The sequence below is a fragment of the Pelophylax lessonae genome (assembly GCF_965119305.1).
Source record: "Pelophylax lessonae genome assembly, chromosome: 1".
NCBI lineage: Eukaryota > Metazoa > Chordata > Amphibia > Anura > Ranidae > Pelophylax > Pelophylax lessonae.
The window spans coordinates 524,368,827-524,395,795 of record NC_138768.1 but is presented as its reverse complement, the minus strand read 5'-3'; the positions used below and the strand labels follow the sequence as shown (position 1 = coordinate 524,395,795).

Below are 26,969 nucleotides of genomic sequence, written 5' to 3'. Positions count from 1 at the left end.
AAGAACCGACCACACTAAATTAAGATCCCAGGCGGTAAGAGTGCACGCACTCGTGGAGCCAGATGTCGCAACCCCTGGATGAAATTCCGCACGGAATGATTAGCCAAAAGTTTCTGAAAGAAGATTGCTAACGCTGAAACCTGACCCTTGATGTGCTCAAGGACAGTTTCTGCTCAACCCCTTGTTGCAGACAGACCAAGATTCGGGTCACCGAATAGGTATGTGGGGGAAATCCAAGAGATTCACACCACGCAATATAAGACTTCCATGTGCTGGAAGTCGCTTTCCTTGCTTTAACTAGGAGGTAGGAATAACTGAAGCTGACACTCGCTTGTCCTTCAGTACCTGGGTCTCAATGGCCAGGCAATTAAGCCAGCGATAGTAAAACAAGATGAAAGATCAGTCCCTGAGACCGCAAATCCTCCCTGAGAGGAAGTCTCCAAGGAGCGTCCGCGACTAGCCTCACCAAGTCGGCGTACCAGGCTCGACGAAGTCAGTCCGGAATTTCCAGAATAACTGGAATTCCCTCCACCTCTATCCTGCGAAGAAGTTCCCGCAGTAACTTGAGAGGATGGAAGGCATGCCGTAGCTGATACTGCCCCCACGGGGCGATCAGCGTTTCTGCTGCTGAGGATCGCGGGTGCGAGCTACAAACCTCCGCACCTTCCTGTTGAGCCAAGGTGCCAACAGATCCACATCCGGGGTGCCCCAATGAAGGGACAGCTAGTGAAAAAACCTCTGGATGAAGAGGCCATACCCCTTGATCCAGAATCTGATGGCTGAAATAATCTTCCTGCCGATTTACCACCCCCGGAGTGAACACTGCGGGGAGATCCGGAACAACCCGTTCCGTCCAATGAAAGATGCTAGTCGTTTCGATGGCCACCAGGACACTAAGTGCCCCTTTCTTGACATAAGTCACGACCATGGCATAGTGCGATTGGATCCGAATCGGGCTGCTCTAAAGCTGCTCGGTCCAGTAAATCAGACAAAATCTGATCGCTCTTAGTTCCGATACCCTATTGGTAACCTGGATGCTATCGGAAGGAATGACTTCCCCTGGTTGAGCATCGGAGACTTCCTGGTCCGCTCGCTCAACCGGATCCGATTGTCCAGGAAATCGGAATTCTGATTCCATTAGAAAAAAATCTCCTTCAGGAGAATTCGGGTATGAGACTGGGTATACGGTAGTGCCTCTAAGAAGGCCACCATCAGTCCCAGCCAATTGACGGACAGCAACATCCGAATCGTTGAGTGAACCTTCTGGAGTTTCTCCGCAAGGAGAAACTTTCTTGCCCAGGATGTATCCAACATTAGGCCCAGATAGTTCAGTCTCCTGGTGGGAACCAGGGATGATCTTGGGGAAAGCGAAGAAAACGCTGATGTCCTGCGATGATGGGGATATAAGGATAGGCATCCTAAATGTCTATGGACGCCAGGAAATCCCCCTGATGCAGGGAGGCCACCACTGTTCGGATGGACTCCATCTTTCCCCAAGTCCAGAAATTGGACGCACCTTGCCCTCTTTCCTGGACATTGTGAACAGGTTCGAATAGAACCCCTGAAACCGTTCAATGTTAGAAGGGAAGAATCGCACCGGTGAAAGTGATCGAGACTCGATCCTGTATCCTGACCGTATGACCTTCCTTTAAAGAGGGATTCCTCAAACGGATAGCGCCTAGCCATGCGTTTGGAAATAACAGGGGTTCGTTTCAAAACGACCCCATTTGGGTAAAGGAAAATCCTTCGCCCTTTTGGTAGGTTACCAAGTACCAAAAAGGAATCTCAGTCTCAGCTACCTCTGCCGATGTAACCTCAAGACTAAAGGTTTCCCGGACGGACACAACTAGTGCATCCACCACTCTTGTGCTGAGGCAGAAACGTTCTCTTCACTGCTGAGGAGACATTACCTGAGACAACAGCCCCATAAGAGGGACCTGCAGCTGTATTGACCAGCTCCGAATCCGTATCTGAAGTATCAGATAAAAAATGAGGGTAGGCGGGGGTCACTTCTTGACCCCCGTCCCTGACAGGCCACCTCCACCCGGGATACCAAAGACTCCAAAACTGCTGAAAATGCATTAAAAACAAGTGGGGTACTGGAGGGTCCTGCGGCCACCTTGAGGGGATCAGGTGGGGATACCTATGCGGCAGAGTCAATGATTATACAAGACATTTGCCAGCGACCCAAAAAAAAAAAAATGACAAAGTAAAAAACTTTTTTTTTTTTTTTTTGTAATCCCCCAGCGTAACAGCGCCCCTCAGTGTTACCTGCCTTTTTGGACCCCACAGAGAGAGAGAGACCCCAAGGCTCATCCCTGATGCACAGAAGTTTTCTATCAGCTTGCTCAGTGCTGTCCTGTTACAGACAGGAAGTCTTTGGCCCTTTTTCCTGGCGAAAGGAGGCGGCTCCGCCCCTTAACACGCCTTCCGGCGCCTCACCCTAGCTCCACGAGGTGTTTGGTCACCTCAAACATGGCCGCCCCCATGCTGGAGACACGAGGCTACGCCAATATGGCGGCCTCGTGCGATCTTCCAGACAATGGCGGCGGCCTGTACAGGATTCAATGTTCGCCTGCGGGAGTATCTCGGCCCCACAACCTTCACCCTGATGGTGATAAGCCTGGCCGGTGGTACCGGACCCTGGCGGGCCGCATGCGGTCCGTGGGCCGTCGGAAGGCAGCTCTCTGCCCTTGCTGGAGGAATGGCGATCTGGACTACAGTGATTGAGGCATAGGCATCGCCCTGTGAACGCCTCTGACAGGTAAGATACCTCTTGCTTCATTAGTAATGCCCATTCTAGTACTGCCACTGACTTCATAGGATAGAGGATTATAGGATAGAGGGGAAACCCATCCTACCATTCCAGAGAGGGGCCCGCGTTCACCACAAACCCGTCAGGGGGAAAGGGGGAACATACTACTCACCATACCGGAACCAGGCGAACTCTTGGTCATTGGCGTTCAAGCGAGACGTTTAACTCGCAGGGTCAGTCCCCGTCCAGTGGGACTATGTCGCGGCTGACCCAGCGCGGAGCTATGGCCTGCACGCGCTCGTAGGCTGAACTGGGGTGACCACTGGATCTCAACATCCAGCCCGTCGCCCAGTTACAGCTTGCTTGCTTGCTTGAAGATCTCACAGGAACACTGGAGAAAAAAGCTGTCTAAAAAAAAATCTAAGAAAAAATCCTGCCAGGACCGAAGATCCTAGCAAGGCATCCAGGTCCTTACTCCTAACTAGACAGAAAAAAACTGATTTGCTGTAGCAGGAAGTGAGAGGATATACCCTCTGGGACTGCCCCTAGGGTGTGGCCAGAACGTTTTCTTTCCTGTCTAGTCCTACTCCTGTAGAGGGCAGCATAACCCGAGTTGTTATTAATCAACGAGGACTACGTCTGTCAATGAGCGACAGAGAAATGGATTTTAGAGTATGTCAAAAATTCCATTTTCTCTTTCGTTCATTGACAGACACAGCTCCTGATTCTTCTTAACCATTGGGATGTCCCAAAGCAGTGTTAAACATGAGAGGTGGGAAAACATCAGAGAAAAAAATTCCCAAGGCTAACCATAGCCAACCAGGTAACAGAGCTCAACGATAAACAACTGGAGTTCACCTGAAAAACAATACGTTCTCTAAATAGCAGCCAGCAAAACCTTGCAGCCAAAAGAAGCATCCGCACATGCCAACACAACCATTTTACAAAAAAAGTGTAAAAGTGTGCACCGACAACCAGGTGGCCACCTTGCAAAACCTGCGTCACTGAGGTTTGAAGAAGGAAAGCCCAGGAGACAATAAGCACCCTAGTAGCGTGTGCCTAAACAGGGAAAGGAGGAACCTGACCCTGATGCAATAGGCCTGAGCCACCGTCTATCTGATCCATCTGGAAATGGTCGCAGAAGAAGCAGACAACCCTTTGTGAGGTCCGTTTGTGAGCGCAAATAGAGAGTCTGACTATCTAAAATACTCCGGAGCTGCCAGGCACACCCTAATTGCCCAGACCACATCCAAGACATGCAAGGCAATTTCCTTCAGATGTTTAGGCCTAGGACACAGGGAAGGCAACACAATGTCTTCATTCAAATGACAGTCAGAGACCACCTTAGGAAAGAATGACAGACAGAGGCAAAGCACCACCTTATCTTTGGAAGCACCATAAGGTGAACGACAGGATAACGTCAGTCCTGACATCCTGCATGCAGAGGTGATAGCCACCAAAGAAGGCCACCTTCTGGGTCAACGCAAGTAGGGAAACCTCCCGATTATTTTCAAAGAGAAGCTTCAGTAGAGTTGAAAGCACCACTTTAATATTCCAGGGCAGCAATGGAGCCCGCACCGAAGGAACCAAATATCGGACACCCTGAAGAAAAGGTACACACCAGGGAGTGTGTGGCCAAAGGTCGTTGAAAAAAGAAAGACTGCTAAAACCCGATGCCTGGCCCCTGATGGTACTCAAGGCCAATTTTTGTTCAACCCGCCCCCCATTGAAGGAAGGTTAAGATCCGATCCACCGAGAAGGAGTGAGGATGAACCCCAAGAGACTCACACCACGCAATGTACGTCTTCCATGTACGATGGTAGATCTTCCTAGTGGCAGATTTCCAAGCTTTTAACAGCGTAGAAATCACTGATTTAAACAAACTTCCACCCTTCAGCACATGCTGTTCAACAGCCAAGCAGTTAAAGCCAGCGACTGTAAAGCAGAATGGATAATTGGACCTTGGAACAGCAGATCCTCCGTGAGAGGAAGTCCCCAAGGAGCATCAGCGACCAGCCGTACCAGATCGGCATACTAAGACTGGCGAGACCAGTCTGGAGCCACTAGAATGATAGGAATCCCTTCTGCCTGAATCCTGCACAGGAGTTTCGCAGAAGTTTGAGAGAGTTGGAACAAATCAGTCAGCCCACCTTAGAATGCCGGCTACTTATTGAGCGGCCAGGACACTTCTTGTGCCCCCTTGGTGACTGACATAGACCAAGGCCGTGGCATTGTCCAAATTAATTTGTACCAGACATCCCTGAAGACGATTGTCCAATGAGCCAGACAAAGTATGATCGCTCGGAGTTCCACTACACTAATCGGCAGTCTGGGCTCTGCCAGAGTCCACCCCCTGAGCACGTCTGTGCTGAGGACACCTCCCCACCCAGACAGGCTGGCATCTGTGGAGACAACCGTCCAGTACAGGAGGAGAAGGATTTTCCCTGTCGAAGTGCCAGAGAGCAAAGCCACCTCTAGAGACCGTGGATTCTTGGCCCATTTCACTAAAATCTCTTTAGCAGAGATCGTGTGTGGAACTGTGCAAACAGACCGCCTCCAGGGTGGACACCCCATCAAGCCCAGCACAGGCATGCAAGCCCAGAGGGATGACCGTCTTGCTGAACAACAGAAGCTGAATTGTCTTCTGCAATGTCTGGAGTTTTTCCAGAGGAAGAAACACTGGCTGAAGCCGAGTCCAGAGTCAGACCCAGATAGGCCATTTTTTGTGGCCAGAACCAAGAAGACTTATGAATGCTCAGGATCCCACCAAACTCCCTTAGAGTTTGCAGAGAAATCTCTAGTTGTCCATCAGAGCAGTCAAACTCTGCTCGCAGAAGATCGTCCAGGTACCTCAGTACTGTGATCCCCCGCTGACTCAAAAAAAAGCACAAAGTAGGCATCCTTGATGTCTAAAGAAGCGGGGGGAACCTGTAGGTTTGACATCCTTGGCCCACGTCCACCCCAAAACCCTCCAGGGGTAGTGGGGGGGGCGACAGCTACTTACTACACCAGGAACCGGGTGGGCTCCGCAGCCTTCATTGAGGCACTTTGCGCCATCCGCTGCAGGCCCAGACGCCATCTTGACTGAGAGGCTCCACGCGTGGAGATGGAGGCGGTGCGAGTCTGAGCCTTCTCCTGGCACATCGGATTGCTTGGTGGGTCCAGATACCTAGGTCATCCTACATGTAATCGAACACAGCAAGACTTCTCTGCTGGTCCAGATTGATCACCTGGCGGAGGAACCTTACCCGCAGTGATCTTGATAACATCCGAGGCCGCCTCGCGGAGGCAGAGGACCACATCTCAGCTGCTCAAGACACCACCGCTCAGCATTCGGGCCTCCTGAACTCACTGCAAAGTAAGGTGGACTCCCTGATGGCCAAGGATGCAGAGAACCGCATGCGCCGCAACAATGTAAGAGTGCTGGGCCTGCTGGAGGTAGCAGAGGGAGATGCTCCAGCAGATTTCGCTGAGGGGTTCTTCAAGGAGCTCTTGGGAATGGCGGAGGTGTCCCCCACCTGAGTGGTGGAGCCGGCCCACAATGTCCCCAGTGGCAGAAGGATTCCGGGCGCCCCCCCTTGACCCTTCCTTGCCGCTTCCTAAACTACAAGGACCGGGACAGGATCCTCAGCGAGGCCCGCAAACACCCTGAGCTGCGGTTTGAGAACACCTCAGTCCATCTGTATGCTGACTTCTCGGCGGAACTACAGAAGAAACGCAAGTCCTTCACTGAGGTGAGACAGAAGATGCGGAAGAGGGGGGTTCAGTATGGCATGCTCTACCCTAGCAGGCTGTGGGTTACTCATGGTGGCACAGTGAGGTTCTTTAATATCCCTGAGGATGCTGATGCCTGGCTACCGACTCTCCGACAAACTTGTGGTCTGTTGACTATTTATATTGCTTTGGATTACACTCCCTTCTACATCCCTGACTTCTGACGGCGCTACCAGTCATCTATGGGGCCTTCACTTACCCTTGTGCATTTTCTCCTGATTTCATCACCCTATGGCTCTGCACTGCTACTTTCAAGTCTGCCTGTTGTGGAGGAGCTCTCTTTGATGGATGTCACTTTATTTTTTGTCTCTGTTCTATTTTTTGATTTTTTGTTTTTTTCCGTCCCTTTTTTCTGCTCCCCACTGCCTCTCGACTGACTGTGTTGCTGGGTCCCCCTTTTTTTGGCTCCAGCACCTTGTTTACGGTCTGAAGTTTATAGCAGACATTTTTTTTTGTACCGAGTTACAGGGATGAAGCTTGACCAAGACACAGTTGTCTGCTGGTCAGTAGGGTTTTTTGGTTGTTTTCTGCATTCTTTTTTAGCTGCATGCTTTTATCTTTGTTCTGTTTGGTCCCTATTTTCTGTGTTGCTTTATGATCGATATACGGAAACTCTACGGCTCCTTTTTGAATGGGTGCATTATACCTTTACTAAACCCTATAGGTAGCGTGGTCGCCCCCCCCCCCCCCCCCCGGCCTTGCGGTCTGGCTCCCTCCTTATAGCCTGCTACATGTTTTTTCCCTATGTAATGGCGGACCAGCTTAGACTCCTGTCATGGAATGTGCGGCGACTGAACAATGAATTCAAACCTGCCGCCCTATTTACAGTCCAATAAACCGCACATTCTCTTCCTCCAGGAGACCCACTTGTTGGGATGCACGATATTGGCCCTGCCCAGGCTCTGGGTGGGTCGCTCCTTCCACGCCACCTACTCCTCATATGCCAGGGGGGTATCCATTTTGCTTAATAAGGCTCTGCCATGCGGAGTGGAGCGGGTCAGTAAGTTATTCTCACTTTAATGATCGATGCACAGCTATAGGTTTATGTGAATGTTTATATTCCTCCTCCTTTTTCTAGTTCCGTGTTGTACCATATCTATGATCGCCTGGCTGAATTCACCACTCCCAGGGTCTTTGTGGCCAGCGATTTCAACAATATCCTGGTTTAGGAGTTGGACACGTCCAATCCGAGTAGACAGTGGTGTCCAGACCTTTTAAACTGGGCCTCGACCCTGCAGCTCCGCTTCCCATCGTTCGAGATCCCAAATTGATCTGGCCTTTTGCCCCTCGGCTCTCCCCCATCTGGTCTCCGCTAGGTACTTACCTGCGGGCTTATCCGATCACTTACCACTTGAGATTATGCTGGGGAATCGGGGGGGGGGGGGGGTGGGGGTGTCTGGAGGTTGAACACTCGCTGGCTGCAGGATCCTGGTGTGATAGAGGGGGTGAAGGGCAAGACTGCCCAGTGGGAACTCAATGACCTTACCTCTCCCCCCTGGTGTGCTGGGATGCTTTTAAAGCTACCACCCATGGAGAATATACTTCTGCTATGAAATTGGCCAGGATGGAGGGCGCTGCGTAGCGGGTGGACATGGAGAGTCAAGTGGAAGAGGTAGAGTCTGAGTTTGCCTCGGAAATTACTACGAAAATTTTTACAGGTCGCCGCCCTCGCCGTCCGTGGTGGAGCTAGGGTCTCTTGGGGAGTTGTCCTTGCCTACGCTGTCGGAGGAGGAGGCCACCTCCCTCGAGGCGGACTTCTTCATTGAGAAGGTCGAGCTAGCTATTCGCACCCCCCCCCCCCCCCCCCCCAGGAAGACCTCCTCCTCCTGAAGACCCAGACGAACTCCTGGGAGACTGGTACAAAAATGTACATTTCTAAGTTGGCACCTAGGCTCCGGAGTATGTATGCATCCTGCTTGGAGGCCGAGGCGCTGCCAGACTGCATGTCTCAAGCCCACATAGTTTTGATCCTGAAGCCTGGGAAGGACCCTACTCTTTGCTCAGCATACCGCCCAATATCTCTCCTCAAATTACGATATAAAAATTCTTACAAAAATTCACCACCAGGTTGATGAAGGTACTCCCATTCTTGGTTAATATAGATCAGACCGGTTTCATGCCAGGCAAGTCTACTGATATCAACATACGAGGGTCTATACTCATTTGCAGGTCCCAGCGGAGGCCCATGGGGCGAGGGTGTTCGTGGCGCTTGATTTCGAAAAAGCATTTGACTTGGTTGCCTGGCCTTATATGGGGGAGGTGCTTAAAGCCTTGGTTTTGGCCCGATTTTCCATAAATGCTCTATGGCCAGTCGCAGGCCCAGATTAAGTTGGGTGGGAAGGTGTCCTCTGCCTTCCGCATTGAGCGTGGCACTCGACAGGGATGCCCGCTGTCGCCGGTGCTTTTTCCCTCGCGGTGGAGCCCCAGGCAGCGGCCATCTGTGGCTCCGGGGGGATTCGGGTCGGGCCTCTGGAGGAAAAGCTGGCTTTATACACTGATGACATTGTCCTTTTCCTCCGGGATACCGGCCCCTCCCTTCAGGCTGCCCTGGACCTGCTATCGACCTTCACGGAGTTGTCCGGCCTGAAGGTCAACTGGGACAAGTCGCTTATAATCCCCGTGGATAAGGCCAAGCTACAGGCGGATCCATCCTTGCCCCTTTGCTGGACAGACAAAATTATGTATCTGGGTATATCTGGGTACAGTATTTTTGTGAATTGAACCTTCTTCCCCTCATGCAAACATTTAAGGTTAGGTTGAAGGCATGGGCGAACCTCCCGCTAACCCTGATTGGTAAGATCAATCTTGTGAATATTTTACGCCACACCCCAGTCTGGATTCCAAGAAAGGTGTTCAAACAGTTTAATTCTCATGTCATTGCTTTCCTGTGGGGATCCTGCCCTCCTCGTTTAAGGCTCTCCTTGCTGCAGAGGCCTTGGACCCGGGGGCTTGGCCTGCCTTGATTTTTTCTTATACTACATTGCGGGTCTCCTGACTCATGCCCACAACTGGCTGATTTCTGACACATCCAATCCAGCTGTTGCCCTTGAGGCGGCTCTGGTTGGGTCATACGAAGCGCTACGTAACACGCTGTTTCATGGGTTGAAAGCCCCTTCTCCTCTTACCACTTCCATGAAAACGGTAGTAAGGGCTTGGGCCCTGATGTTCCCCTACACTAAGTCTGGCCCCAACCGTCATTCTCCGAATTCTCCCCTGTGGCTGAACCCGGAGCTTCCCGAATTTCTCTCCATCCGAGATCCCTCTATGTGGGCCACTAGGGGCATTTGTTATTTGTCACATATATGTCAGGGGGATGGGTTGGTGACCTTCGACCAGTTGAAATCCAGGTTTTCCCTACCCAACTCCTACTTTTTCTGGTTCCTGCAGCTCCGTCATGCCATCCAGGTGCAATTTAGAGGCACCCCTCCTGATTTCACTCAAGCAGTCCTTGAGATGCTCCTTCGTAATGATACCTTAAAAAGCCACTTTCCTCTATTTATGGTACCCTACTACCTAGCGTACATACCGGACTGGAGGGGCTGCGGGCATTCTGGGAGATGGAGGTGCCGTAGCTGGACTCTGAGGACTGGGAGGATGTCTGGAACTTCAGACACCGTCTGGTGCAATTTAAAATATTACACAGATTTCACCTAACACCAACTAGATTACACAGAGTGTTCCCAGATACGCCAAGGACTTGCTGGCGATGCAGGTCGGACGCCCCCACTTACACTCACATGATATGGCACTGCCCATCCTGCAGTCGTTCTGGTCTGAGGTCCTGAATTTCATTGCGAAGTTAACTACAACCAGTGTACCATCTAAGATTGAGACCTGCATCCTGGGACTTATAAATGCGTTGGCCCACTCTACTGCTGCTCGCACCCTGTTGGGTCTCTTGCTTTTCTATGCTGGGAAACTGATAGTGATGAAATGGGGGGGGGGGGGCTGGGGGCCCACTCTATCCCTGTGGAAAGCTTTGGTGAACTCAGTAAAACCATTATACAAGGCATTCTACACCAACAGGGGTTGCCCCCAAAAATTCACTAAGGTTTGGAGTTTATGGCTGAAGACGGAGGAGACCACTGCTGAAAAGAAGACACTGCCACTAATGCGCACTGATCCCTCCTTATTGCTGTTGCCTCTCCGAATGGGGGGTTGCTGGGTCATGCCCATCTCTTGATGGTTCCTTCTTCCTTATCCTTTCATCTTATTGTGTGGCACGCACTTCATCTCCATAAAGCAGCAGCCTATGGTTAGGGGGATTGTGAAAATGTTTTTTTTATTGTTTTTTTGTTCTGTTTTGTTTTACTTGAACCAGAGTATGCCCCAGGTTTTTTTTTACCTTTTCTTAAGAGCCGGTTCACATAGGCGCGACCCGACTTGACGGGGCGACCTGTGAAGTCGCGGTGAGCAGCTCGCACCACGACCTCGGAACGGCATGCACGGACTTCATATCATTGAAGTCAATGCAGGTCGCCCCAAAGTAGTACAGGACCCTTTTTCTAAGTCGGAGCGACTTATGTCGCTCCTATTAGAACGGGTCCTGTGCTAATCTATGGCAGGCGACTTGTCAGGCGACCAGGTCGCCTGACAAGTCGCCCCAGTGTGAACCGGCTCTAAAAGTCAATACAAAGAATTTGCAAAAACAAATAAAAATGAAAAAATTGCCAGGACCAGAGATCCCAGCAAGGAACTAGGTCCTTATCACTAACTAGGTAGAAAAAGAACTGAGTGCCCATAGCGGAGAGTGGGTGTATACCCCCTGGGACTGCCCATAGGTGTAGTCAAGCTTTTTCCTCCCTAGTGTTCTATTCCTGTAGGGGGCAGTATAACCAAATGGTTAAGAATAATCAGGAGCTGTGTCCCTCAATGAACGAAAGATAAAATAAACGGAATTTTTGTAAAATCTTACCTGTAAAATTCCTTTCTCTGAGTCCTCCGACAGTCGCCGCCGCCTCTAAGTCATCACTGTTGGGTATTGACTTCCGCTCCGCAGGAGTAGCTAGGCATAAAGACTTAGTCAAAAGAACAAAGGCATTTGCATATACACACCCATGGGGGCTGTCCCATCTGGTCAATACCCCCTGCAGTGACCACTCCCAACTCAGTTTGGTAGCATAGCAGTAGGTAATAAGAACGCAACCCCAAAAGAGGGGCGGCGACTGTCGGAGGACTCAGAGAAAGGAATTTTACAGGTAAGATTTTACAAAAATTACGTTTTCTCTTACGTCCTCCGACAGTCACCGCCGCCTCTAAGTCATCACTGTTGGGATGTCCCAAAGCAGTATAGACATGAGGGGTGGGAGACGCAACTGTAGAGAAGGCAACGCAGTACCCACAGCAGAGAAAGGAATCTTACATGCACCTTAAGAGAACCTTCTGGGCAACAGAAAAACAATGCTCAACAGGAGCAACAGCCCAGGAAAGCAAATACCAACAGCCAGGGACCCATAAAAAAAACAAACAAGGGTCCTTCATGGCACTGCCACACTGAGAACCTTGCGGCCAAAGGAAGCATCAGCTGATGCCAGAACATCTACTTTGTAGAACTTGCAAAAAGTGTGCACCGACGACCAAGTCGCAGCCTTGCACACCTGGGCCACCGAGGCCCGATGCCAGTAGGCCCAGGACGCACTCACAGATCTGGTAGAGTGCGCCTTAACAGGGAAGGGTGGAACCCATTCCTTCAAGGCGTAAGCCTGTTCAATGGTCTGTCTGATCCATTTGGCAATAGTCGCTGCAGATGCAGCCATGCCCTTCCGAGGTCCCTCAGGAAGGACAAAGAGGGAATCCGTCTTCCGAAAGGATTCCGTAGACGACAGGTAAACCCTGATCGCCCTGACAACATCCAAAGAATGCAGAGCAACCTCCTTAGGATGCTTAGGCTTCGTACAAAGCGAAGGCAGGACAATGTCCTCATTAATGTGGAACTCAGAGACCACCTTAGGAAGAAAGGAGGGATGCGGACGCGAGACCACCTTATCCCGGTGAATCACCAAGTACGGAGAACGGCAAGATAACGCTGCCAGTTCCGACCCTGTGAGCCAAAGTGATCGCCAACAAAAAGGCAACCTTCTTAGACAGCAGAGGCAGCGATATATACCGAATGTCTTCAAAGGGAGCACACTGTAACACGGACAGAACCAAGTTCAAGTCCCATGGAGGTAAGGGCTCCTTTCCTGGGAGGAGCCAAATGTCGCACACCTTGAATGAAGGTGCGAACAAGAGAATGAGATGCCACAGGGCGTTGGAAAAGAATAGCCAGTGCAGACACCTGGCCCTTGATCGTGGCCAGCGCCAGGTGCTGGTCCACACCAGACTGGAGGAAGGCCAACACTCTCGACACCGAGTACAAGTACTCACACCAGGCGAAATAAGCCTTCCAGGTACGGTAATAGATTTTACCAGAGGAGGTTTTCCTAGCCTTGACAAGGGTAGGAATGACCTCAGAGGAGAGACCCCTGTCCCTCAGGACCTGTGTCTCAACAGCCAGGCGTTAAATCCAGCGATGGATTGGAAGATCGGACCCTGAGACAGGAGATCTTCCCGCAGAGGCAGTCGCCAAAGAGGCGCAACTGCCAGGTGAACAACGTCGGCGTACCAGGACCGGCGTGGCCAGTCTGGAGCCACCAGAATCACCAGGTGCGGTTCCGAGGCGAACCTGCAGAGGAACCTAGATAGCAACGGAATCGGAGGAAATTCATACATCAGACGATACTGATGCCACGGGGCCACTAACGCATCCGAGGCGTCCACCAGCGGATTGCACATTCTTGCCACGAACCTTTCCACCTTTCGGTTTAGCCGAGATACGAACAGATCCACGTCCGGGGATCCCCACTTCGCACACAGCATTTGGAAGACCTCCGGGTGTAGGGACCATTCCCCCTGGTCCAGGGTCTGGCGGTTCAGATAGTCGGCTTGCCAATTCTCCACACCCGGAATGTGAACTGCTAAGATCGCCGGGACATGAGTCTCGGCCCAAGACAGAATGTCGGTCACCTCCCGGGCTGCCCGAGCACTCCTGGTGCCCCCTTGGTGGTTGATGTAAGCCGCCGCGGTAGCATTGTCCGTCTGTACCCGGACAGGGCGGCCCCGCAGACGGTCCGACCACTGGAAGAGACAGAGTTTTATCGCACGCAATTTCAGCACATTTAATCGGGAGGGAGGACTCCTCCTCCGACCAAGTGCCCTGGGCAGACAAGTTGCCCAGGACTCCACCCCAGCCCAACAGGCTGGCATCCGTGGTAATCACCGTCCACACCAACGGACGGAAGGACTTGCCTTCCGCCACCGACGGGGACGGGAGCCACCACAGAAGAGCCAATCTGGTCTGACGACTCAAGGAGACCCTCAGATCCAGGGACTGAGGCAGTCTGTCCCACCTGGCAAGGATCTCCGCCTGGAGAGCCCGTGCGTGAAACTGAGCAAAGGGTATCGCCTCGAAAGCCGACACCATCAACCCCAGGCCCCGCATACAGGAGTGACGAGAACGGGTTGTCCCTGAGGGACCTGAGCTCGTCCTTGAAGGTCCGGAGCTTGTCCTCCGGCAAGAACACCTTTGCCTGAGCAGAGTCCAGAATAGATAGTGAAGACGAACCGATGGAGACAACGCCGATTTCTGAACGTTGATGGTCCATCCGAACTCCTGGAGCGTCTGTACCGTGGTGGACAGATCGCGCACAAGGTCCTGGCTGGCACGTGATCTCAGAAGTAGATCGTCCAGGTAACCCAAGACCGCAATGCCCTGTGCCCTTAGCAGGCCCAGAACCGGCGCCAACACCTTGGTAAAAACCCTTGGTGCCGAAGCGAGACCGAAAGGTAACGCCACAAACTGGTAGTGGTCCCCTGCGACAGCAAACCGAAGGTACCGCTGATGACCCTAGAAAATGGGGATGTGCAGGTACGCATCTTTTAGATCTATCGAGGCCAGGAATTCCCCTGGACTCGGGGAGGCCACCACCGAACGGAGAGACTCCATACGGAACTTCCGAACGCGCACAAAGCGGTTCAGCGCTTTCAGGTCCAGAATAGGACGCACTTTGCCCTCCTTTCTGGGCACAGTGAACAGATTTGAATAAAACCCCCGAAACCTGTCCCGATGAGGCACCGGGACAATCACCCCCTGAACAAGAAGGTCCTGTACCGCTTGGTGCAGCTCCTGCAGACGCCCCGGAGGCAAATGAAGATTTGAGGGAAAGAATCTGTCCGCCGGCCGGGAAAGGAATTCGATCTTGTACCCCGATCAAATGATTTCCAGAACCCACCTGTCCGAAATACGGAGCAGCCAAGGTTGGAGGAAACCGTGCAAACGTCCCCCCACCCCTGAAATGGGTGAGGGGCCTCTTTAGGCAGAGGCGGACTGACCAGCCGAGCCGGCATAGCCTGACTTCTGCTTACCCGCCCAGGGCTTCTTCTGGTTGCCCTGGGCCTTGAAGGGCTTGCCCTTGGATTGGTTCCAAAAGGCACAAAAGGACCCCTGAGTTGATCTAGGCGCAGAACCCCGCTTGCCTCGAAAGGACTTGTTCTTCAGGTTCTGGGGCAGCAAAGTGCTCTTGCCCCCCGTGACGCCTTTCACCAGGGTATCCAACGCCTCGCCAAAAAGGCGAGAGCCAGCATAGGGAAAATCAGCAACTGTTTTCCGCGAGGACTGGTCAGCTGACCAGCTCTTCAGCCAGATCAGTCGTCGGTTAAGTACCGAGACACTAGACAGGCGTGCTACTAAAAGGGGCCTCATTCAAGGCCGCATCACACAAATACATGATTCCTTGGTGAATTTGATCCACCATTTCCAGCCGGGCAGGCGGAACATCATCAGACACGAGGTTGCTCCTAAGCACCTTAGTCCAATCAGCCACCGCCTGAGCCACCAAAACGGACGCGAAAACAGGTTTGAGCAACGAGCGCGTCACCGTATAGGAATGGCGGGCTAGAGACTCCAACCGCCGATTCGTGGGATCCTGGAAAACCGGGGTATCCTCAGAAGGAACCAAGGTAGCCTTGTTTAACATGGCCACAGTGTGATCCACCTGTGGAGGCACACACCATTGTGATTCCGTAGCCGGCGCAAAGGGATAAAGCAATTTGAACCGGCTAGGTACCAGAAATGGACGTTTTAACGTGCGCCACATTTCATCAACAGTGTAATGAAACTCAGCTAGGCAGGGAAAAACCTGCGCCGACTTGCGGGTCCTGTGTGTCCCAAACCAGGACACAACGCCGGAGGACTGGGCTCATCCTCCAAATGTAGTGTTTCCTTAACAGAAACAATTAACTCATCCATGGTCGCCCGCTCTTCAGGCGACCCCGGGGAGGAGGTATCAACCCCTTCCACATCTGCCTCCCCCTCAGACCCCAGCAGGTCCAAGGATGAGCGAGACCCTGAAAAGGGCACGCTCGCAGCAGCCATATCACCATCTGAATCAGAGGAGAGAGACAATCTGGGCCTCTTTTAGCAGCACGTTCAACCATCAGCATTTCCATATTTGACACCAAAGTCGCCACTACAGCGGACAAATCAGGTCTCAGAGGGGCCACAGGAGAACTGGGAACCCCCACCAGAGCTGGGTGGAATTTGCTGTCCTGAGAATCCATTGCTCAAGGATACAAAACAACAGTGCAAGAAGGTTTGTACTGCCCCTTTAAGACCGCTGCGGAGTGCGCAGCCCACCGCTACAGCGACAAAGACCCCCAAACAGGAGAAGAAAAAACTGAGCCAGAAATGACAATACAGAAAGATATTGAGAGCGATAACCTGCAGAGCCCCGCAGAGTGTTGCCACCGATGTCCTGCTTCAGAGGAAAAGGAAGTGCTGCTAGAGTAGGCTGAACTTATAGGCTGCATGACTCAGGGAAAATGGCTGCCCCATAGGATTGTATGGAAGGCTCCGCCAAAATGGCCGCCGGACATGCGGTCGGAACGATTGTTCTGCTACCGCAAAACGGCGGCGGATTGCGCCAAAACAGCATGTAGTATTGTCCATAGAGAAGCCAAACATGCCTGCCCATACCTAAAATGGCGGACCGCGCGGATTTACCCCGCTGCGGCCGCCCCACACACAGTCTACACCCCCAACAAGCACCGAAGTGACACAGGGAAGGGGACCCCCAAAAACATACAGCACCGCAGCGCATGCACAAGCGATCCCCGCAGGGACCGCATCAGGGAGTCACACAGGCACAGACATGGGGGACACACAGCAACACAGGACTGCCACCCCAGACAGAGGCCCCACACAGAGTACCAGATGGCGTGGGGTGCCTCTATGAACAGAAAGCCGCTGTCCTCCCTGACAGGGAGTGCTGTTAGCCAGGGACATGACACTGCAGCATCGCAGATGTGTCCTGTGAGGTAGCCACATCACGGCTGCATCCCTGCTGCGAGCAGGGATGGGTCGTTCATAGTGCCAGGACAAACCAAGGCTGAACGCTCGATGGCGGGCTGGGGGTCCATCTGACCCTCTGCCCTGGAGAACCAGGGCGGTCAGTCCGAATCCCAGCACCGCATGATCCATCTTCATCCGAAGAGGCGACTAAAAACTAAAGCTGACAAAATAAACAGCTAGTAAAGTAAGAAAAAAACTGACATTTTCAAAGAAAATCAAATAAAAAGATTAGTTAGGCTGAGACTGTAGCCCCAGCACAGGGAATCCTAACTACTCCTGACGCTAGGCAGAATGAAACTGAGTTGGGAATGGTCACTGCAGGGGGGTATTGACCAGATGGGACAGCCCCCATGGGTGTGTATATGCAAATGCCTATGTTCTTTTGACTAAGTCTTTATGCCTAGCTACTCCTGCGGAGCGGAAGTCAATACCCAACAGTGATGACTTAGAGGCGGCGGCGACTGTCGGAGGACGTAAGAGAAATTACATTTTTGGTTTTAATACTGCTTTAACATAAAACCCAATTATAAATCACTGTTGAAGCCCACATAGCTTTCGCCACCCCAGCTGCGTCCTTCTAAAAGCTGAAGTGTTCTGGTCCCTTCACAAAACTGCTCTTTGCACATGGCATTTAATATAGTCCTGCCAACAGCTCCGTTTAGATTTAAATATTCCAGGATCATTTTATCAATGATTAAAAACAAGCATTTGTCCTAGGACCAGATCAGTTGCCCACTTAAACCTGTAAAGAAGTTAATTTACCAGCCCCTTTCAAGAGCACCATTTTTAAGGTGGAACAAAGGTTTTTTTTTTCTATTCTTGGACAGAGTGAGTGGCCTCATAAGCAATCTAATTACCTAGTTATCTTCTAACATCAATGTCCTGGGTATGAATATCAGAATGAAGATCTCCAGGCCTACTACTTTTTCGATGTCCGTAAATCAAAGTACTGAAGACAATGGAATGGAATAATATCGAGGCAATTAACATTTTCAGGAGAGGGCACCAATGGCCACTGTGTTTCATTTACAGTAATTTTCAGTTTATGAAATCAATGTCTAACCAGCTTAGATACATACTCCAATAAATCTGAGGTATACGCTAGATACCCTACAGGGTGCAATTATTTTTGCATTGGGCCTGCCTACATTTTACAGCATCCATGAAAACAGCCATATTGTCCCTAATCATGTCTAATCCTATTCAAATGCCTTATACTTCCTGGGCACAAAAGGCAGTAGTGGTTAACCCTCTGCTAGACTTGCTTATCAGCTAGGATTTCCCATGACGCAGCATCAACCCCTACACTTCTTTACTGGCTGCATTAAATTACCAATTCTTTGCGCTAAAATATGCATGTAGCTCATCAGACATTGACTAAAAATGACTATTTGATAAATAGGACTGTTTAGGAGGCAGAAATTACAAGTCATTAGCATGCTAAGTGAGGGTGGCAGGCTGTATATATCATTATCAGGTGTCAGTGGTACAGGGCTGCAGGGGAGGCCTGTCTAGCTTAATTTACCTCAGCATCCTTTTTAGCAAGATGTTCATCCACTTTTGAACTTTCATCACGTCTTGCCTGCAGAAAAAAAGAAAAGGAGAATCAATTTTTATAGATTAAGTATATGGAGATTGATTTGGTTTTTGTAAGCAAAGCTAAAGGACTTAATCCATTTCACTGAGGTAAATTTTACCACAGCATTCACTAAAGACTTTGGTGTGTTCTCGCTGATCACTACGGCATCATTAGGTTTTAGATTCATACTAAAACCTTTCATCAAAGAAACTCTATAATTATTGCAATGATCCAGTGAAAATTATAATGTTTGTCAGACATTTTGCCAATTAGATTAATATAAGTTCCGGACTCATAAGTAAGTGTAAACACATGCTTATGTATACGGTTTGTATGTTAACACGCATTAAAACCAATACCAGGCTGATATTAACAGACTAATCAGACGCCAATCTTAGAGACCAATCGATGGACATACTGAGAGAAATGTAAAGGCAAAAAATGACCAGCGCTATGGAGTGTGCGGTGAAGCGTGAGAGACTGACAGGTGTAAGCAGCCAACAACCAAACCCCAAGAGGGGTCAGGATATGTGTAAAGTGCAAAGAGAGGTTGTAAACGGCGCTACCTTTGTGCAATTAAAAGAGATAAAGTGCATACATTCACTGTTAAAGAATTATAAAGGGGGTGTCCCATAAAATCAAAAAAATTATATATGCTGTATATCAAGTGGGTTCAGGTCAGAAAAGATCAAAATATCCTAATCTGTGATAAATAAAACCCAAAAAGTGCTGAAGTGCAATAAATAAATTTAATACCATAGACAGTGTTTTTATTGTGATGTACAAATAATAGAAATCAATCCAGTGTAGAAATAAAATCAAGTGTTAGTGATATTCCTGGCACTGTTTACTGCTGAAAGTGCACCATGCCCGCAGAAAACAAATCAGTGAAGTGGAAGTGATAAGGGTTACCGGGGAAAAAATCCCTTAGAATGAAAAAGATAAAAAATGAAATGAAATGCCAGCTGCAATCACCCGTGTGACCACTAGGTGTCGCGCTGTAAATACAACCTGCCTTGCACGGAAGCTTAGGCAAGGATGGATCTCCAGGGGTCCCCCTCCACAGTCAAAGCACCAGTTGGCGTGTTTCCATATGGAGAGAAAGAAGAGGGGAGCCTCATGAAGTATCAGATCGTATAAATAAAGAAAAGACGTAGCATCCACTCACTGTGTGAAACCGTGATAGCTGCCTCGGATCAGTAGTACTCGCCAGGAAGCTTCCGCGTTCCACGGCGGTGGAATCTCAAAACCGGAAGTGACGTTGTGACGCAATGGACCCGCCCTACGCGTTTCGTCATCGACGTCTCCAGCAGCTTCCTGGCGAGTACTACTGATCCGAGGCAGCTATCACGGTTTCACACAGTGAGTGGATGCTACGTCTTTTCTTTATTTATACGATCTGATACTTCATGAGGCTCCCCTCTTCTTTCTCTCCATATGGAAACACGCCAACTGGTGCTTTGACTGTGGAGGGGGACCCCTGGAGATCCATCCTTGCCTAAGCTTCCGTGCAAGGCAGGTTGTATTTACAGCGCGACACCTAGTGGTCACACGGGTGATTGCAGCTGGCATTTCATTTCATTTTTTATCTTTTTCATTCTAAGGGATTTTTTCCCCGGTAACCCTTATCACTTCCACTTCACTGATTTGTTTTCTGCGGGCATGGTGCACTTTCAGCAGTAAACAGTGCCAGGAATATCACTAACACTTGATTTTATTTCTACACTGGATTGATTTCTATTATTTGTACATCACAATAAAAACACTGTCTATGGTATTAAATTTATTTATTGCACTTCAGAACTTTTTGGGTTTTATTTATCACAGATTAGGATATTTTGATCTTTTCTGACCTGAACCCACTTGATATACAGCATATATAATTTTTTTGATTTTATGGGACACCCCCTTTATAATTCTTTAACAGTGAATGTATGCACTTTATCTCTTTTAATTGCACAAAGGTAGCGCCGTTTACAACCTCTCTTTGCACTTTACACATACTGAGAGAAATATGTACCCTGCCATTACTGATATTTGTCTGTAAACGCCTGATGCCTGTCTGTCTCTGGCTTCAAGCAGAACTAAAAGCAAACTTTTTTTTTTCTTCCATTTCAGATAGAGTGAGGCTTTATTTTTGCCACCCAATGTCCCATAAGGGAGATTTCCTGTCCTATAGCTAAAACAAAAAGTGAGAGGAAATTCCTCCAAAGTGAGGGACTCCCTGGGGAACACCAATACAAGTTGGAAGATTATATCTATATTGCTGTTCTAGTGAACACTTTTTTTTTCCTTTTTACCTTTTGTGAAAGGTAAACAAGACAATTAGGGTGAATCTACTTAACGGGACACAGACAGCAATAAAAAACCGGCCACGTGTGCAATAAAAAACCGGCCACTATATCCAAAACTAAAACAAAAAAAGTTTTGCATTTATATACTTACATTAGCCAAAAAGAGCAAGGCTTTTCGAAAGTCACCTGAGGTCTCCGAACTGATGTCATCTCCAAGGCTTTTGCCATATACTGCAAGACAAAAGAACAGTGCAATAACAGTGCTGCAGATGTCTTTTAAACTGTAATGTGTTGGCCACAGATAGAGAGTTACAAATACTAGAAGCGTTCTGAGCCTTGCTCATGACAGGTGAGAAACATTTGGGCACAGAGGGATCAACCAAATACAAAATGTGCATTACCACCTCTCATAACAGATGTTTTAGGTTGCGCATACATTACACAATTTTCTTATTCAATTTCCTTTCGATTTATCTTCAACTATGTAGTGCAGGGGCCGGCCTGACTGCATACAAATTGAAAGTGTTTAGGTTTGACCTTATAGTATATGGTTATGGTAAATCCATATGAAAATTGAATAAGAAAATTGTATAATTTATAGTCAGACTAATAACTTAAAATCCACCTTCAAACACAATATGAATAATAATTGCCACATTACATCAACCCCATAATACCACCAAATACAACATTACTGAATAATATGCATTCACAGAAATACAATTAACCACTTAAGCCCCGGAAGATTTTACCCCCTTCCTGACCAGGCCCTATTTTGCGATTCGGCACTGCGTGACTTTAAACGGACAATTGAGCGGTCATGCGACGCTGTACCCAAATGAAATTTAAGTCCTTTTTTTCTCACAAACAGAGCTTTCTTTTAGTGGTATTTGATCACCTGTGTCATTTTTAATTTTTGCGCTATAAACAAAAAAGAGCGACAATTTTGAAAAAATATTTTTCACATTTTTTTATATGAAATCCCCCCCAAAAAAAAAAATGTAAAAATCTAAATTTTTTAACATTTTAGGCCAATTTGTTTTCCGCTACATAGGTTTGGTAAAAAAAAAAAAAAAAATCACAATAAGCGTATTTTGATTGGTTTGCGCAAAAGTTATTGCGTTTACTAACTAAGGGAAAGATTTATGCCATTTTTGGTGTTTTTTTTTTTTTTAACGAGTAATGGCGGCAATCTGCGATTTTTTTTGCGGGACTGCGACATTGCGGTGGACAGATTGGACCCTTGACTGACATTCTTGACACTTTTGGGGGTACCAGTGACATTACTACAGTAATCAGTGCTATACATATGCACTGTTACTGTAAAAATTACACTGGCAGGGAAGGGGTTAACTTTATTGGTGATGCAGGAGTTAAGTGTGTCCCTAGGGGCATGCTTCTAACAGTAAAGGGGTGTGGCTAGTGATTTAACCACAGAGACATATGATCCTACATAGCAGGATCGCATGATCTCTGCAGTTAGATCAGGGAGAATGACAGGCGGCTTTGTTTACATCAGCCGTCTGCCTTTCTTCCTCTCCACGGGGAAATTGCGAGTGACCGGCAGACATCGGGTCCGCAGGTCACACGCGCGGACTTGTTAGGGAACGATCGGGAGCGCGCCTCCGGCGGCGCGCACTCGCCCCCTAGAGGCTCTCAGGCTAGCGACGTAGTACTACGTCACTTTACCTGTACGGGGCTGACCGCCACAGTAAATGTACTTGCGGCGGTCGGCAAGTGGTTAAACAACACGAGTCCCACACATTCCCTATTGTATAATAACAATGAGCAGTATTTTGCTCTACAAACCCGATTCCAAAAGAGTTGGGACACTATACAAATTGTGAGTAAAAAAGGAATGGACTAATTTACAAATCTCATAAACTTATATTTTATTCACAATATAATATAGATAACATATCAAAATGTTGAAAGTGAGACATTTTGAAATGTCATGTCAAATATTGGCTCATTTTGGATTTTATGAGAGCTACACATTCCAAAAAAGTTGGGACAGGTAGCAATAAGAGACCTGAAAAGTTAAATGTACGTAAAAGAAACAGCTGGAGGAACAATTTGCAACTTATTAGGTCAATTGGCAACATGATTGGGTATAAAAAGAGCCTCTCAGAGTGGCAGTGTCTCTCAGAAGTCAAGATGGGCAGAGGATTACCAATTCCCCCAACGCTGCGGCGAAAAATAGTGGAGCAATATCAGAAAGGAGTTTCTCAGAGAAAAATTGCAGAGTTTGAAGTTATAATCATCTACGTTGCATAATATCATCTAAAGATTCAGAGAATCTGGAACAATCTCTGTGCGTAAGGGTCAAGGCCGGAAAACCATACTGGATGCCCGTGATCTTCGGGCCCTTAGACGGCACTGCTTCACATACAGGAATGCTACTGTAATGGCAATCACAACATAGGCTCAGGAATACTTCCAGAAAACATTGTCGGTGAACACAATCTACCGTGCAATTCGCCGTTGCCGGCTAAAACTCTATAGGCCAAAAGAGAAGCCATATCTAAACATGATCCAGAAGCGCAGGCGTTTTCTCTGGGCCAAGGCTCATTTCAAATGGACTGTGGCAAAGTGGAAAACTGTTCTGTGGTCAGGCTAATCAAAATTTGAAGTTCTTTTTGGAAAACTGGGACACTTATCATTCAGACTAAAGAGGACAAGGACAACCCAAGTTATCAGCACTCAGTTCAGAAGCATGCATCTCTGATGGTACAGGGTTGCATGAGTGCGTGGTGGCATGGGCAGCTTACACATCTGGAAAGGCACCATCAATGCTGAAAGATATATCTAAGTTCTAGAACAACATATGCTCCCATCCAGACGTTGTTTCTTTCAGGGAAGACCTTGCATTTTCCAACATGACAATGCCAGACCACATACTGCATCAATTAGAACATCATGGCTGCGTAGAAGAAGGATCCGGGTACTGAAATGGCCAGCCTGCAGTCCAGATCTTTCACCCATAGAAAACATTTGGCGCATCATAAAGAGAAAGATGCGACAAAGAAGACCTAAGACAGTTGAGCAACTAGAAGCCTGTATTAGACAAGAATGGGACAACATTCCTATTCCTAAACTTGAGCAACTTGTCTCCTCAGTCCCCAGACGTTTGCAGACTGTTAAAAAAAGAAGAGGGGATGCCACACAGTGGTAAACATGGCTTTGTCCCAACTTTTTTGAGATGTGTTGATGCCATGAAATTTAAAGTCAGCTTATTTTTCCCTTAAAATTATACATTTTCAAACTTTAACCACTTGCCGACCGCCGCACGACTATTTACTGCGGCGTTCAGCCCCATACAGGCAAAGTGACGTAGTACTACGTCGCTCGCCTGAGAGCCTCTATGGGGCAAGCGCACACCACTGGAGGCACACTGCCGCCCCCGCAGGCGCTCTCCCGCTCGTTCCCTGACATGTTCGCTCGTGTGACCAGTGGACCCGATGTCCGCCGGTCACTCGCAATCTCCCGGTGCACAGGGAGAAAGCCAGGCGGCTAATGTAAACAAAGCCGCCTGTCATTCTCCCTGATCTAACTGCAGAGATCATACGATCCTGCTATGTAGGATCGTATGTCTCTGTGGTTACATCACTAGCCACACCCCTTTACAGTTAGAAGCACGCCCCTAGGGACACACTTAACCCCTGCATCACCAATAAAGTTAACCCCTTCCCTGCCAGTGTCATTTTTACAGTAACAGTGCATATGTATAGCACTGATTACTGTAGTAATGTCACTGGTACCCTCAAAAGTGTAAAAAATGTCAGTCAAGGGTCCGATCTGTTCGCCGCAATGTCGCAGCCCCGCAAAAAAAAAAAAACGCAGATCACTGCCATTACTCGTTAAAAAAAAAAAAAAAACAATAAAAATTATAAAAATCTTTCCCTTAGTAAACGCAATAACTTTTGCGCAAACCAATCAAAATATGCTTATTGCGATTTTTGCCCCCTCCCCTCTCCTGCTGGCTGCTGCAGGGGATGTGTCACAATAGAGAACCAGGAAGGGGGTCAGTAAATATGGAATTTGCCAGCTCCTTCCTTTTCTGAATGGAAATAGTCAGTGACACTGTAAAAAAAAAAAAATAAATGATAAAAAATAATACAATTAAAATACCAAAAAATAAAAACTACTGACACCATTGGGTGAACTTCCAGGATCGCAAAGATCACACTTGCAACCGCACCTTGGCATTCCACCACCGTGGGGAGGCCACAAGATGGCAGGAAGGGGGCCCACTGCAGAACTTGTGAAAGGGACCCACTGCGGGACCATAATAAAGGGCGCCGCAACAAGAGTAAAGGGCCCCAGGATCAGTGGGAAGAGCCCCAGGCTTGAAGGGAAGGGCGCCGGCCATGGTTTCTTGCATTGGGGCCCTGAAGGTTCTAGTTACGCCTCTGGTATTTGTATTATATGCGAAGGAAGTATGATGAATTATTCCTCACAGGGCAACCCGTTAGACTGATAGTGTACATTTTGTACTTTATTGATTTAAAAGTTTGGATGATTCTGGGTCAATCTGGAATGTGGTGCTTTGATCTAAATAAAACATGCCATTTTCAACCATATCCTTGCCCCTTCTTTTTAAGTTCTCAGTGCAGGATAGAATTATAAATGAAGCCCTTGTTCACAACATTGTGGCTTTAAAATCGTGCTACTTCAAATTCAAAGCCACAGATCAGTGCGATTTGGACCTCCAGTTTCATTGCAGCTTGCGACTTCATTTAACAGAAGTCAATGCAAGTCGCAATGATATCAAAAAATTGAAAAGGGTTCCTGCACTAAGTCACTGGGACTTAGGTCGCAACAATTTGAATGGTTCCAATTATGGCTATGGGGTGTAACTTGTCATCGGATTTTGAACAGTCAAAGTGCATGACAAATCATACTGGTGTGAACTGTAAAAAAATAAATGCATCCAAGGGTAAAAAAAAAAAAAAGGTATCCGTAATGAATATCTGCAAAAGCTTGAAAAAAGTATCAGTACACATACTCGGTCATAAAAAGAAACTGTTATCCGTTCATCCCTAGTTAAAAGCACCATAATTATTCTTTTATAAAAGGAACCTGTCAAGATAGGAATATTGAAGTTGCAATTGCTGACCTATTTTTGAAGGTACATTTTCTGGGGCTGCCAACTTTTTTCTTCCTTCAATACCAATGAGTCACTAATCTCTAACATATTGGGTGCCAGGAAGGGGATATGTGCACATTCTCCTTCCAGGTTAGTGTTGGAACCAGCAACGGCAGCTCCTAGTCCTAACAATTCCCCAATAAAAAACACATGAATCTACAGCAATTTAAAAAATACTGCATGCCTGCACCCTTTAAAAAAAAAAAAAAGAAAAAGAAGAAAGCACGGTAATTTTGGTCGATTGTAATATACCTGTGTAAAAAGCATCTCCAACTTCTTTCATTTGTTTGCTGGTTCTAGATGCTAAGATTTCAATTAAGATACTTTCAGTTGTTCCCGTGCCCTGGAATTAAGAAGAGAAATTAAAATGTACAGCGAGTTTGTGGGAAAGCCCAAGTATATAGAGTATATGGATAAAGTAAATGGAAAAAGAGCACTTGCATTGAAGGTTTGATCAAGCTACCTTCAGGCACTCCTGTCAACTGCCAGTTATACTAACTGAATCGGCTCAGAGAGGAAAAAGATAAGCAAATTCCATGGTTTCTGCTTTTGATAGGGAGGGAATGGCAATCAGTACACCTTTTCTAATATATCCAATATATTGTTGCAACATCCAGTGCTTTTCTGAAGTGTGCACACTACTTTTACATACATACAGTGAAAAACAATCTGATGTGAGCTTCTCGAGCCTTGTAGAGAGTGAAAGAGGTCTTACTTGGGAAGTTTGGCATACTGCTGATTTTGGCAGAGGATGGGTTGTGCGGCTCCTGGGACATTTTTTCCTTCTTTGACTTCTATGGAGCCGAGGTGACTTTTTTCCCTGCCTACACCCCTAGGAGTTGTCAACATATAAGGACCTACTAGAGCCTGAAGTTGCACCCTCAATTTTTTTGTATGGGGTCAAAGTGCACAAAACCTACAGCCAGATTTCACCTCTCACCAGTGGAGAGCAGACAGATCAAAAGCATGCATTGCACTTAAAGTGTATGTCTGGAAAAAATGATTCAGTACATCTCTGCAACATATGCATT

The 26,969-nt window shown here is 48.1% G+C and overlaps 1 protein-coding gene across 1 annotated transcript in view; it reads right to left on the bottom strand.

The window, feature by feature from the left end:
* The window catches only part of ANXA3 (annexin A3), a 93,109-nt gene that overhangs the window by 29,067 nt on the left and 37,073 nt on the right, over nt 1–26,969 (bottom strand). Inside the window, exons 5-7 of the mRNA XM_082248013.1 lie at nt 26,191–26,281; nt 20,941–21,020; nt 18,442–18,498 (exon numbers count right to left, since the gene is read on the bottom strand). Coding sequence (XP_082104139.1) covers nt 18,442–18,498; nt 20,941–21,020; nt 26,191–26,281 — 228 coding nt within the window. The remainder of the gene's footprint in view (nt 1–18,441; nt 18,499–20,940; nt 21,021–26,190; nt 26,282–26,969) is intronic.